Genomic DNA, 13,083 nt, shown 5'->3' on the forward strand with positions numbered 1-13,083 from the left:
AACTCGGCCTCTGACTTTGAGATTGAGGTAAATGAGAGTCAAACTTATCCAAGATTTTTAGTAGATATAATTATGGTACCAATTTGAATCTCCTTGAGTTACTGCGTTCACAATGTAGGTGTCCACCCCAACAGCCTTTTACGGCTGAGGGGTAAAAATCGAATAGGTGATGAAAACAAAGATAATTAGCGTGATGATCAGTGTCATTTCCTATTAGATGAAGTCATACAAGTGACCGATATCTACCATAAGTCACGACTTAGCACTACATACAGTTCGCGTGAGGATGGTGCAAGACGCTTATGTTAAGTATGGATCTAGGAACATGAGAATATGAAGACAGTGGTGAAGTGTGCAGAAAGAGGGACAGATGGGTTTGAGGTGTGGGTAGGATTACACCATCAGCTCTGAGCCCTGTCTTGTTTGCAACGGTGATGGGCAGACCGACAGTTAAGGTCAGGTTGGAGTCTCCATGCACTGTGATGTTTCCAGACGACATTGTGATCTGTGACGAGAGTAGGGAGGAGTACTGGAGGTATAAAATGAAGATAAGAGGAATGAAAGTCTGTGGACAGATTACATGTGTGTGGATAGAGGGAGACAGAAAGGTGAGGATGGAAGGAGTATTCAAAGCAATGGACAATACACAAGAAAGGTGAAGTGGCAGGTTAGAGTGGAAGTTCATGGTTTCAGTGAAGGAAGACAGAAAAGGGTGAGATGGAGGAAGATGATCCACTGTGGCAACCTCTAAAGGATGCAACTAAAAGAAGTACTGATCATATCTCGCTTGGTAAAATATGTTGTGCCAATATTATTTCAAGGGTGTGACAACCTATACAAACCTAAGAGTAAAGAATATTTTTCTTGGGTAAAAGTTAAATGTCAGGGCCTTCTATGGCTGTTTATTTTAGTTGGACCGTGCCGTACACTTCGTGATGTGCTAATACAAGATCAAATTGAACCCACATAAACCATTTTAAACAAAGAAACTCCAAACATGTCTTACATACACTAATTTTAAGTGGTTTTTTTAACTTATAAATTGTAACTTAAACCTCACTGGGAGGCAGTGCAGATGCTTTAACAATGACATGAGATGAGAAAATGTATGAATGGATTAAAATGTTGTAACAGCATTTTGAACAGATTGAGGGATTTGCAGCTCCTACAGACAGACAATATGAAAATAATGCCCTGATTTCCTCCTAGTTGGATTAAAGTAATGCACTAAGTTCACTATTTGAGATCATGCTCTTGAGTTTAGCAATATTTCTTAAATGAAAAAATCAAAAGCTGGCTGGAACTTGAAGTCAAGGACTGATCGAAAGAAAGAAAGAAATGGTTTTAAAACTACTCATAATGTGACTTAACTGGATAATGTACACTGAAAATAACGAGGGACCCTAGGGGGGCCGCAGATGCTGTGGAGGAAGCACACTTGGAGGCAGGGATTCTCTTCACCCAATGTGCCATTTATTTACAAAAAAAGCCAAGCTGGGGGTACGAACAACAAAAACGAAACTTGTACAACCAAACTTAAAGCAGGTCCAAACGCTAGGCTCATGCCTAGTGGGATGCTACCCAGCCTTTAGTCTTACAGCACCACCTTGAACTCAGCATTAACTCTGCTTTTAAAGCTTAAACCCCTCCCCAAGAACAAGCCATGCAAGGCCTTCCTCTCTTTCTCACACTACACCACAAATCCTGCCAATGATTCACTTCCTTATAAACATTGAATCAGGTACTGAATCAGTGACATACTGAATGAAGCTTTGTCCCTGATCATGTGAATCTGGCTAGATGAACCAGACCACAGTGCTTCTGAAGTGGTGTGATGTTTTTTTGACACATGCGCCGGAGCTTCAGGTTCAAATGGACCAGCACTAGCAACATGAAACAGAGAAACCTCCAAACATTTTGGTAATACTGATAATCTAACAGTAAATGGTTTTGAATACATGGGCCCACTGCATAACTATTTCATGGTATGAAACTTAGGAGCATTTTATTTCACTTCCTTAGGACATAAAACAAACTAATGAAGGAATGGTCCACATCAGCATTAGGCTCACATTCATAACTAAAACAACTCTATGAGGATGGTGAGGAGTCTGCATATCGACAGGAAGTTGAGCGGCTGGTACTCTGGTGCAGTCAGCACAACCTGGAGCTGAACATGCTTAAGACTGTAGAGATGACAGTGGACTTCAGGAGACATCCCTCAACACTGCCCCCTCTCAAAATATATCAGACAGCCCTGTGTCGACTGTGGAGATCTTCAGGTTCCTGGGTACCACCATCTCCCAGGACCTCAGAAAGACCCAGCAGAGGATGTACTTCCTGAGACAACTGGGGAGGTACAGTCTTCCACAGGAGCTGCTGATCCAGCTCTACACTGCAGTCATTGAGTCTGTCCTGTGCTCCTCCATCACAGTCTGGTATGGAGCAGCCAGTGAACAGGACAGGAGCAGACTGCAGTGGACTGTACGGGCAGCAGAAAAGAATATAGGCGCCCCCCTGCCCTCCATCCAGGACCTGCACCTCTCAAGAACCAGCCAATAAATTCGATTCTGATTCTGCATCTGGAGCTCATTGAGCCTTGGTCCCTCTAGGACACTGTTATTGAGTATGGGGGGACTCCCTCTATGCTGCTCCCGACTAGTTGTTGTCCCCCCTCCCATGGGACTTGGGCACTTGGTGGCTCTGTGGGTTAGCTGACTTGGACCTCTTCATTGTGCAATGGGGGCTCTGCCAGGTGTCAGGAAGTGAAGGAATTTCTAAAGAGTTCCTGAAGAATGGATGAAATGACTTGTTTGAAATCGAGTGACGGTTAGACGCAGCCATATTGGCAATGGCAAAGCAGCTCCAGTTAATACAGTAGGGACTCAGTTTCAGTGAGTGAAGCACACTGCTTCACACCACTAAACTGTGAGATGATAATATAATCAATAACATGTTCTGGAAAGATGAGCCTGAGATCAAACTTCCTGATGAGGCCAGTGAACAGAACAGCAAGACTGTTCCAACAAACCCTGGTTGGTGTGTCCAGGAAGTTCCAGCAAAATCTTCGACTGTCACACTCAACTCGGGATGAATCAGAGCTTCAATTATGAAATTATACAAGCTCAGTTGTATTTGTTCTATTTGGCTTGGCTTTATTCTGCAGTTTGTTTGTTTTTAATTTAAGACAGGTTTTCTACAGTTCATGTTCATTTAACCACTTTTGCAGTAAAATACTTTTACAGATTCATAAATGAGTGAAACAAAAGACCTTAGAGAATATGAAAAACATTGTTGTGATCTTTCTACTTCTGGCTGGGACATCTTGAAATTTCGGTAGCATTTCCAGTGTGCCGTTTTCCTTGTTTGGATGGAGAAATAGGATGTATGCGTACGCAATGCTTCAGTGAAGCAGTGTACAATTTCAGGTAGACCGTGTTTACAATAGGCAGTAATGCAAAGCTGCCATTCTTACCTTTCCTAATACAGGTGTAGCTCTGGCTGAAGACGGTCTGATAGAAAGAACACAACAAACAACAAACAATGCTTAGCATATTTAAAAAGTAAACACACAAATGATTAGTTATGCTTATAATTGGACTGAGACCAACACAGTCAACTTGTTAAAAACCACAACGTCAACAACATCATCATGAAGTGACGAGCTGAGAGTCTCCGTAATCTTCTTCTCTGTCGTGACGATGCACTTCCTCATGTTTTCCCATGAAGAACTATAGTGAGAGCTCAGGTTGGTTTGTGGTTTGGGTTACATGCACTTCCATATGTTAACCACATATGAACTAAAAATGTCTCGTCACATCTATTACCACCCCAAATTCATAAAAATTGGAACACTGTGGAAAATGTAAATATGCAATGATTTGCAAATCTAACCCCATCAGAACATGTAACACACGTTTTTAAATGTTTTTACACATAATGTTCAAACTGTGACATATTACTATTGCATGAAAAGTATTAGCCATTGGTACAAAAAAGCCCAATTAATCAAGTTAATTGGGTAAAAAGTCCCCACAATCACCTCCACACTTCTGCCTTTTCTTCTTTCTAGCTGCGTGCACCCTATTCCTGTGTCTTCAGCCATCAGCAGCACAGTTTCCATCTGACTGATCTGTTAGGAAATCTCACCTCATGTCTGATTTGGCAAAGATTTTATACTGGATACATACAAATGTTGTGTGTATCCAGTTTTGTAGGGTTACATGACTTTGCCACAGTCGTGTAAACCTGGGCCTGGCATTAGGAGTATGGTTTGTGGCACCGCCATAGCTGGAATATATACTTTCAAGGGTAAATCAACCTTTCCATTTCTCAAGGCTCATTCATGATTTTTAACATTGTATAGATTTTACAGTAGTTACCTGCTGGGAGCAGGTTGTGATGTTACTAATATTAGGCATTACAGTGAATAACAGCTTAAGAAGTTAGTTGTCAGTTTAATTAGAAATGGCGATAGTGTAGAGCAGCGGTCTCCAACCTTTTTTGCGCCACAGACCGGTTTATGTCAGACAATTTTTTCACGGACCAGACTTTAAGTTGTCGCGAATAAATACAACAAAATAAAACTAGTACCGGTACCGAAAAAAAGAAGATTTATTCATAACACACGTGAAAAGACCCAGGAAAACCGAGTAAACGATAAAAACGATAACAAAATAACGCTGACAACCGATAAAACCCCTGAAAACCAGACATTTCACACCTGAGCCTCAACTCTCGCGGCCCGGTACCAAACGACTCACCGACCAGTACCGGTCCGAGGCCCAGGGGTTGGGGACCGCTGGTGTAGAAGCTTCAAGGTGGAGGGGCATTAAGTCCTATGATAAGGTGGGTAATGAGGACCACGTGAGACAAAATAATATGCAGTATCTCAGCCAGGGTTGCCTTCATGGTCACTACAACAACATTAGGCTGGGTTGGGACCAGTGAAGGGAGAATTAAGTGTAAACTACGCTTTCTCCTCATCAGTTTGAACAAATCAGACAGACGCACATTCTCATATAAAACTTTGTATTCTGCTAAGCAGGGTACTCGCTTGACTGCAGCTGTTTTACAGCATGTGGTTTTCTGAACAAACGGGATCCATGTACATGATGCTTTATAATCAGTCAAGGCCTTGTAAATAAATGTATCAACAGAAGAAGTGTTTTGGCTGCTGCTTCCTCGAGGTGGATAAACAAACACGCTAACACAAACCAGCGCTCAGTACAATTAAAAGGAACTATTCAGATGATGAAATAAGAACAAACTGGTTATCAATTAAAAACACTCTAATTCCACACAGGGACAAGTATTCACATTTCTAATAATCATTCTCAATCGCTCTCATATACTTACCTTGTACAACAGTTACTGGAACTGCCACTACCATGGATGCCACTGCTGATAGTGGTGTTGGGGACAGAACTGGGGTTAGCAGGCGCACTGGACTCGATTATTCCCCGACCGCTGATACATTTGGGCTCATCCACCACTGTGCATGCGTGAGGTAGACGGGCAACATCCCTCACGTTCATCAGCAAGTTGTACCCTGTTTTTAGGATATGAACCGCCTCATCGTGGGAGATGGTCACAAAGCTCTGACCGTTGACTTCCAATATCTGATCACCCACCTGCAACAGAGAACTCTGGTTATGCACTACATGCTTATCTATGTCTCATAACACCTTCTGTACATAGTTCCTACACGCCTGCATCTGGGAAGTATTCACAGCGCTTCACCTGTTCCACATTTTGTCATTTTACAACCCAAAATAAATGTAATTCATTTTTCACCTCAAATTTTCTACACACAACATAATGTGTGTAACATTTTTGCCATAATTACAAAGTGAAGAAATTTGCCTGAAATTCTTGCAAATTTCTTCAAAAAACAAAAGGCATGTAGAGAAGCATTCACAGACGTCCATAAATGGAACAAAGCTGGGACCCTCAGGAGTCTTCATAGAGGTGGCCATCTGCCCACCTGTCAGTAAAAGGTTTGGCAAAAGGCATCTGAAACAAAGTTCTCTGTTCTTCATCATCATCACCTTCATTTATAAAGCACTTTAAAACAACCACAGCTGACACAAAGTGCTGTACATAGGAACTATATAATAAAAGTACATAAGATATAAATAATGTTGGCCCTGCGACAGACTGGCGACCTGTCCAGGATGTACCCCGCCCCTCGCCCTATGACAGCTGGGATAGGCTCCAGACCCTGAAAAGGATAAGCGGAAGCGAATAGATGGATGGAAGATATAAATAAAAGCAAAAGAAAAGAAAAAGTAAAATAATTAATTAAATAACTAATTTCATTACAAGAGAAACTAAGTCTCACTGAGGTTAAAAGCCAACAAATAAAAATGGGTTTTAAGACACGATTTAAAAGTGGAGAGGGCTCTCTAACGTGCACGCGCAAATTATTCCATCATTTAGGACCCACGATAGTATAGGCCTAGTGGGTACTTTGCTAGTACAAACTAACACAATGAATATATTTTATAGAATAGAATAAACAAGGGGAAATTTGTGTGTAACAGCAGCAAAAACAAAACACAACACATGTATGTACCACCATGTGGACATCGCTGTGTGATTCTGACTATTTTTTCAATTCAATTCAGTTTTATTTACACAGCACCAAATCACAACAACAGTCGCCTCAAGGCGCTTTATATTGTAAGGTCGACCCTACAATAATACATACAGAGAAAACCCAACAATCATATGACCCCCTCTGAGGGGAAGAAGACAGGATCAAAGACATGCTGTGGAAGAGTGTGTCTCTGATTAATAATAAGAAATGATTCAGCGCAGAGAGGACTCTATCTATGGGCGAATTTCGATCCCCGGGCTCTCTGTCCTGATTCCTTGGGCAAGACACTTCACCCTACCGCCTACTGGTGTTGGTCAGAGGGGCCGATAGCGCGATATGGCAGCCTGGCTTCTGTCAGTCTGCCCCAGGGCAGCTGTGGCTACAACTGTAGCTGCCTCCACCAGTGTGTGAATGTGAGAGTGAGTGAATAGTGGCATTGTAAAGCGCTTTGGGTGCCTTGAAAAGCGCTATATAAATCCAATCCATTATTATTATTATTAACACATAGTGAGTGAAGAAGAAACACCCAATGCATCATGGGAATCCCCCAGCAGCCTACACCTATTGCAGCATAACTAAGGGAGGATTCAGGGTCACCTGGTCCAGCCCTAACTATATGCTTTAGCAAAAAGGGAAGTTTGAAGCCTGATCTTAGGAACAACAAGTCAGCCTGGAGTGTGAGAGTGAAGTGCTCTAATGGGGTGATATGGTGCTATAAGGTCAGCAAGATCCTGATAATAATGAATTACAGTCTATTATAGAAGTAATGGCAGATTTTTTTTACTCATGTCAAGCAAAAATATCTTGTATTAAGTGAAAAAATCTGCCAATGGAACAAGTGAAAATTCTCCAGATCCAAGATGCACCGTCTAAAAACAAGCTCATATATGTCAGTGAAATGTTACTATGTAGCTGACTCTGTCTTATTTTAAGTGTGGTGAGATATGTTTGACTAGAAATTAGAGAAATATACTTGGTAAGATTTTGAGTTTTTGCAGTGAGGCAGAAGAAAGAACAAACAACAAGAACAAATACAGGCCTGCGGCCTACTACTGCCACCCTCACTGCTGATGAGGCCCACAAGCCCACACTAAGGCAACAACAACCCCAAACTGCAGCACGGAGCGTCACACCACAGGACCTCCCCTCCCTGGACAGCAGTGCAAGGACAAAGAGACAGACAACCCACACCACACAGTTCTCCCCTAACCTACATAACATATGAGGGCTGAGCAGGTGCAGACTGAGAGAGAGCAGCACCCACACACTCCCACAGCCTCACAGGATGGAACAGTAAAATGATCCCGAGCCTGTATAACTGGGAACATACTTCACTGCATGACAGAGTTAGAAAAGCCACATCAGCTTCCCTGCAGCTGAGTGTTGGACATCCTGAACCAACACTCATGTCAGTTACATCCCACTTGGTGTCGTGTCCTGTGGACTGTTTTGAGTCCAGTGAGAGACACATTTCTGGGAACTTAGCAGAGCTGCTGCTCAAAATGGCAGAGTGGGCTGAGGAAAACAGTGCAGTGGTACTGACAATGCAGCTAACACGATACCTTAAGCAACAAACATCCTGCGTTACTTGTACATCCTTCATCTTTTTGTAAGAGACGTTCTGACGGTGATGAAGCCCACTGTGGGAGCACAGCAGTCACAGGGGAACGACACATGGGCATGCCTCAGTCACTCAAACAGGAGTGTATTACAAGCAGGAACTCAACGTTTCATATTCTCAAACATGGATCCACTCATCTCTGCGCTGGCTGTTATGAATGCACTGATGATCTTTGGGAGACACTGCAGCCATGCACTGTTTGGAGCCATTTGAACACAGCAGTGCAGACAGGTGTACAAATGTTTTATTATTGTTATTATTGCATCATTGCTATGAAAGGCAGAGCAGACATGAGTGGAAATAAGTTTTAAGAGAATATAACAACAACCACCATGCTTGACCCAAGAAAGGGGAAAAAACGCAACCTTTAATGAAAACAGAGCAGCTGATGAAAGTTTTCTGAGAATAACTGCAGCAACAGTAAAATACAGCCAGCCAACTCCACTGCCAGGAGGAGAGGAGGCAACAGAGGAGCAAGAGGAGTCACAAGCTTCTAATGTTTGGAGGTTCAACTGGAGACAAGGAGAGAAGGAATCCCTCAGCTGATGCAACGCGTGAGGAGCTTCTATTCCACTGACCCGCTGAGCCCAAGGCTACAATCCATCCACGTCTTACACTGACATGAAGACTGTGCGTGGTATCAGTCCCCTCTGTTTTATCTCCTTTAAAACAGAGAAGAACCACGATTAACCCCTCAAAGCTGAGGTGCACGGCTTTTCTTAATGCCAATCGTCACTAAAAGCTAAATCTGTTACCTGCTGTTTTATTTGTTTTACAGATTTAAATGCATATTTTGTAATGTGATTCTGTTTTACTGTAAATAGTTAAAAGCGTATAAATATTAAAGATACAATCAGAGACTGAATCTTTTGTCACTTTGAGATGGGTCTTTGTTTTGTACTATTTCTTTTTCCCAGCACTCTGTTCCATGTTTAGTGTCATAACTCATAGAAATAATAACATACGTTATAATATGTGGTTTGTACATTAGTCGTTTATTTTATACAAACATTTACTTAAATCCATCCATCCATCCATCTTCATCCGCTTTGTCCGGGGCCGGGTCGCGGGGGCAGCAGCCTAAGCAAAGAGGCCCAGACCTCCCTCTCCCCAGCCACCTCCTCCAGCTTATCCGGGGGAACACCAAGGCGTTCCCAGGCCAGCCGAGAGATATAATCTGTCCAGCGTGTCCTGGGTCTGCCCCGGGGCCTCCTCCCGGTGGGACATGCCTGGAACACCTCACCCAGGAGGCGCCCAGGGGGCATCCTTGTCAGATGCCCAAACCACCTCAGCTGGCTCCTTTCGATGTGGAGCAGCAGCTGCTCTACTCTGAGCCCCTCCCGGATGGCCGAACTTCTCACCCTATCTCTAAGGGAGAGGCCAGCCACCCTTCGGAGGAAGCTCATTTCTGCCGCTTGTATCCGCGATCTCGTTCTTTCGGTCACTACCCACAGCTCGTGGCCATAGGTGAGGGTAGGGACGTAGATCGACCGGTAAATTGAGAGCTTCGCTTTTACACTCAGCTCCCTCTTCACCACGACGGACCGGTGCAGCGTCCGCATTACTGCAGCTGCAGCCCCAATCCGTCTGTCGATCTCCGGCTCCCTTCTCCCATCACTCGCGAACAAGACCCCGAGATACTTGAACTCCTCCACTTGTGGCAGGAACTCATCCCCGACCCGGAGTGGGCACTCCACCCTTTTCCGGCTGAGAACCATGGCCTCAGATTTGGAGGTGCTGATCCTCATTCCCGCTGCTTCACACTCGGCCGCAAACCGTTCCAGTGCGAGCTGGAGGCCCTCACCCGATGAAGCCAACAGAACCACATCATCCGCAAAAATCAGAGATGCGATTCTGAGGCCACCAAAGCGAAAGCCCTCCGCCACTTGGCTGCGCCTAGAAATCCTGTCCATAAAAATTATGAACAGAACCGGAGACAAAGGGCAGCCCTGGCGGAGCCCATCACCCACCGGGAACGAGTCCGACTTATTGCCGGCAATGCGAACCAAGCTCTTGCAACGGTTGTATAGGGATCGAATGGCTTAAATCCTTTGTAATAAATTGATCTGAAGAGCTGCTTGGGAGCCAACAGAGCCGACTCACTGAGCCATAAGAAGCAGCTCTCTTATTAAAAGAGCCAGAATTCAAATCACTAATAGTTTCCATCACTGTTGAATGAGCTGGCAAAACGTTACAGAGAAGCACTGTGTGACTGTCCAACAGTTGCTAATGGTTTGAATTTACACCTAATATTCACTGAGTGATGTTAGGCACCCACAGTGACATATACACTGTGTCTGTACTGGAAGCGAAACAAAACAAATACCAACAACAGCTTTGCAACATGTACTTCTGTCCATATACTGTCAGTTATTCTGTGTATCCACAAACACAATCAGACCTCCTGCAGGACAAAGGGTGAAGATGAAGTCACGGCATTAGATGCTGAGTTTGAGCAAAGAGACTAGAAAACTTTATGTTTCATTATTCTGATGCAAATTTGAAATTATAAAAACTGTTCATTTATTTAACAATACAAATACTTACATTTTGAATTGTCTTTTAATATTTCTTTTCCAGGGTTAGAAAAGTGACTCTAACTGAATGAATTTAACCCTTGTGTGGTGTTTTTGTTACTCAGCCGGTGTTCATGGGTCTGGTGGACCCGCTAGAGTTTTGGCTTTCCAATTAACACTATCAAACAATTTTATGTTAAATTACTCAACAGATGTTTACTTCATCCCAATTACGAGCCATGAGAACAGAAAACATGGTTAATTTTTCCCTTCACCTTTGTTCGATCACATTTATGAATTAATGTGCTTCTCATTTTTTTAATAAAATGTTAGAAAAAATAAAATAAAATCAGTTATAATCAAGTGTAAATATCTTTATACCATATTTTGCAGGTTTTGATGGTATATACTGCCTAAAGGGGCAGCGGCCTCCACTTGGCATGGGTCTCACAGACCACCATACAAGGGTTAAGTAGATTTCTATCACTTTCTAATGCATATGTAAAATAACGAACAGGCAACACAATCGGTCACACATGTAAATACACATATACACACATATAAATGAGCCAGGTCCTTTCATATGGAGCTGTGATGACGACTCTGAGGCTACGCTGCCTCTGGTGGCCACTAGCTGTATATGCCATGTGATCCAGTTCACTAGCCAAGCCTCCATCTTATTAACTGCAAAAACAATTTCTGACAGGGACGAAGGATGGATGCACAAAGAGGAGGAAGGAAAGGTTATCGATTGATTGATTGATTGATTGATTGATTGATTGATTGATTGATTGATTGATTGATTGATCATACTTTATTCATCCTGAGGGAAATTGGGTTAAGGCTGCCAGCTGTGCCAGCGCCATAATCCAGCCTCTTGGTCCAGCTGCTGATCCCACTATAACTGCAGGATCACGCAGTCGGCTGCTGCGTGACCAGCACAGCAGACACACACAGATCCACACACACTAGCAGCTTATTACACAATCAATGAATCACTGCAGAGTATCAATGAATGAGCCTTATCTCGACAGTGAGGACGGAGCTTCTTCATACCTTTATCAACATCTTCTCTGTTGTTGTGGCTTTAACACTTTTTTTCATAGTGTGTAAAGTATGCCAGTCCCAAAAATAGCTCTTTATCTCTCTGTTAAAGTAGTGCAGCAATATCTCCCACCATGCTTCTTTGAAAAGTTTTAAATTTGGCTTTTTCTCTTGTTTTTAGCTGTCCCAATTATTTCAACACGTAATCTAGAATGCTGCTTTATTTTTATCTCCAAGTCAGACGTGGTGTGACAACATCAAGAAAGCCATGTTGTTCACAGGCAGGAAGCAGTTTCTGTTCTCCTCCCCTCAGGCAGGTTGAAAAGGCCTGAGTCAGAAGACTGACCTGAAAGCACACAGCGACCTGGAACATATATATAAAAATAAAATTCCCATCTCGCCCCTGCGGGCGGTTTATCCTTCAAGCTCGGGTCCTCTACCAGAGGACCCGAGCTTGAGGGTCCTGCGCAGTATCTTAGCTGTTCCCAGGACTGCGCTCTTCTGGACAGAGATCTCCGATGTTGTTCCCGGGATCTGCTGGAGCCACTCGCCTAGCTTGGGAGTCACCGCACCTAGTGCTCAGATTACCACGGGGACCACCGTTACCTTCACCCTCCACATCCTCTCGAGCTCTTCTCTGAGCCCTTGGTATTTCTCCAGCTTCTCGTGTTCCTTCTTCCTGATATTGCTGTCATTGGGAACCGCTACATCGATCACTACGGCCGTCTTCTTCTGTTTGTCTACCACCACTATGTCCGGTTGGTTAGCCACCACCATTTTGTCCGTCTGTATCTGGAAGTCCCACAGGATCTTAGCTCGGTCATTCTTCACCACCCTTGGGGGCATCTCCCATTTTGCCAGTCTGGTCCTGCAGTCTCGGCTGACTGCTTGGTCTGCCAGTAGCTGGCGTTTTGCGCCTCTGGTATTCTTGGCTCCCCCTTGCCGTAGCATTTATGTTGTACCTCGTCAATCTCTAGCTGTGAGAGCAGTCCCTTCTTTCGAATGTTGGAACACTGAGCTACTAGTTGTTTCGCCGTCATTGTGGATGTTGGGTATCGAAGAATCCATAGGTCCCTCATCCTATTCATGTAGCCCCTTCCGCCGGGGTTACTTGCGTAGTAGCATTCCAACAATGCCCTGTTTTCGTCTCTTGCCCACCGATGCCTTCTTGTTCCAGTAGCCCACTTCTCGTCAGGGTGCCCTGGTTCCTCAACACCTGACGCGGACCTTGTTGATCCGGGCGACGTCCGAGCCGGCATGCCTTCATACTTATCTGTCTCGCTTGCTTAGCATAGGGGGTC

The 13,083-nt window shown here is 43.9% G+C and overlaps 1 protein-coding gene across 3 annotated transcripts in view; it reads right to left on the reverse strand.

The window, feature by feature from the left end:
• The window catches only part of LOC308404003 (whirlin-like), a 64,476-nt gene that overhangs the window by 17,395 nt on the left and 33,998 nt on the right, over positions 1 to 13,083 (reverse strand). For all 3 annotated transcript variants that reach the window (XM_080893828.1, XM_080893827.1, XM_080893829.1), the window contains exons 4-5: positions 5,359 to 5,633; positions 3,476 to 3,512 (exon numbers count right to left, since the gene is read on the reverse strand). In XM_080893828.1, coding sequence (XP_080749954.1) covers positions 3,476 to 3,512; positions 5,359 to 5,633 — 312 coding nt within the window. The remainder of the gene's footprint in view (positions 1 to 3,475; positions 3,513 to 5,358; positions 5,634 to 13,083) is intronic.

Source organism: Rhamphochromis sp. 'chilingali', assembly GCF_963969265.1.
Source record: "Rhamphochromis sp. 'chilingali' genome assembly, chromosome: 10".
Lineage (NCBI taxonomy): Eukaryota > Metazoa > Chordata > Actinopteri > Cichliformes > Cichlidae > Rhamphochromis > Rhamphochromis sp. 'chilingali'.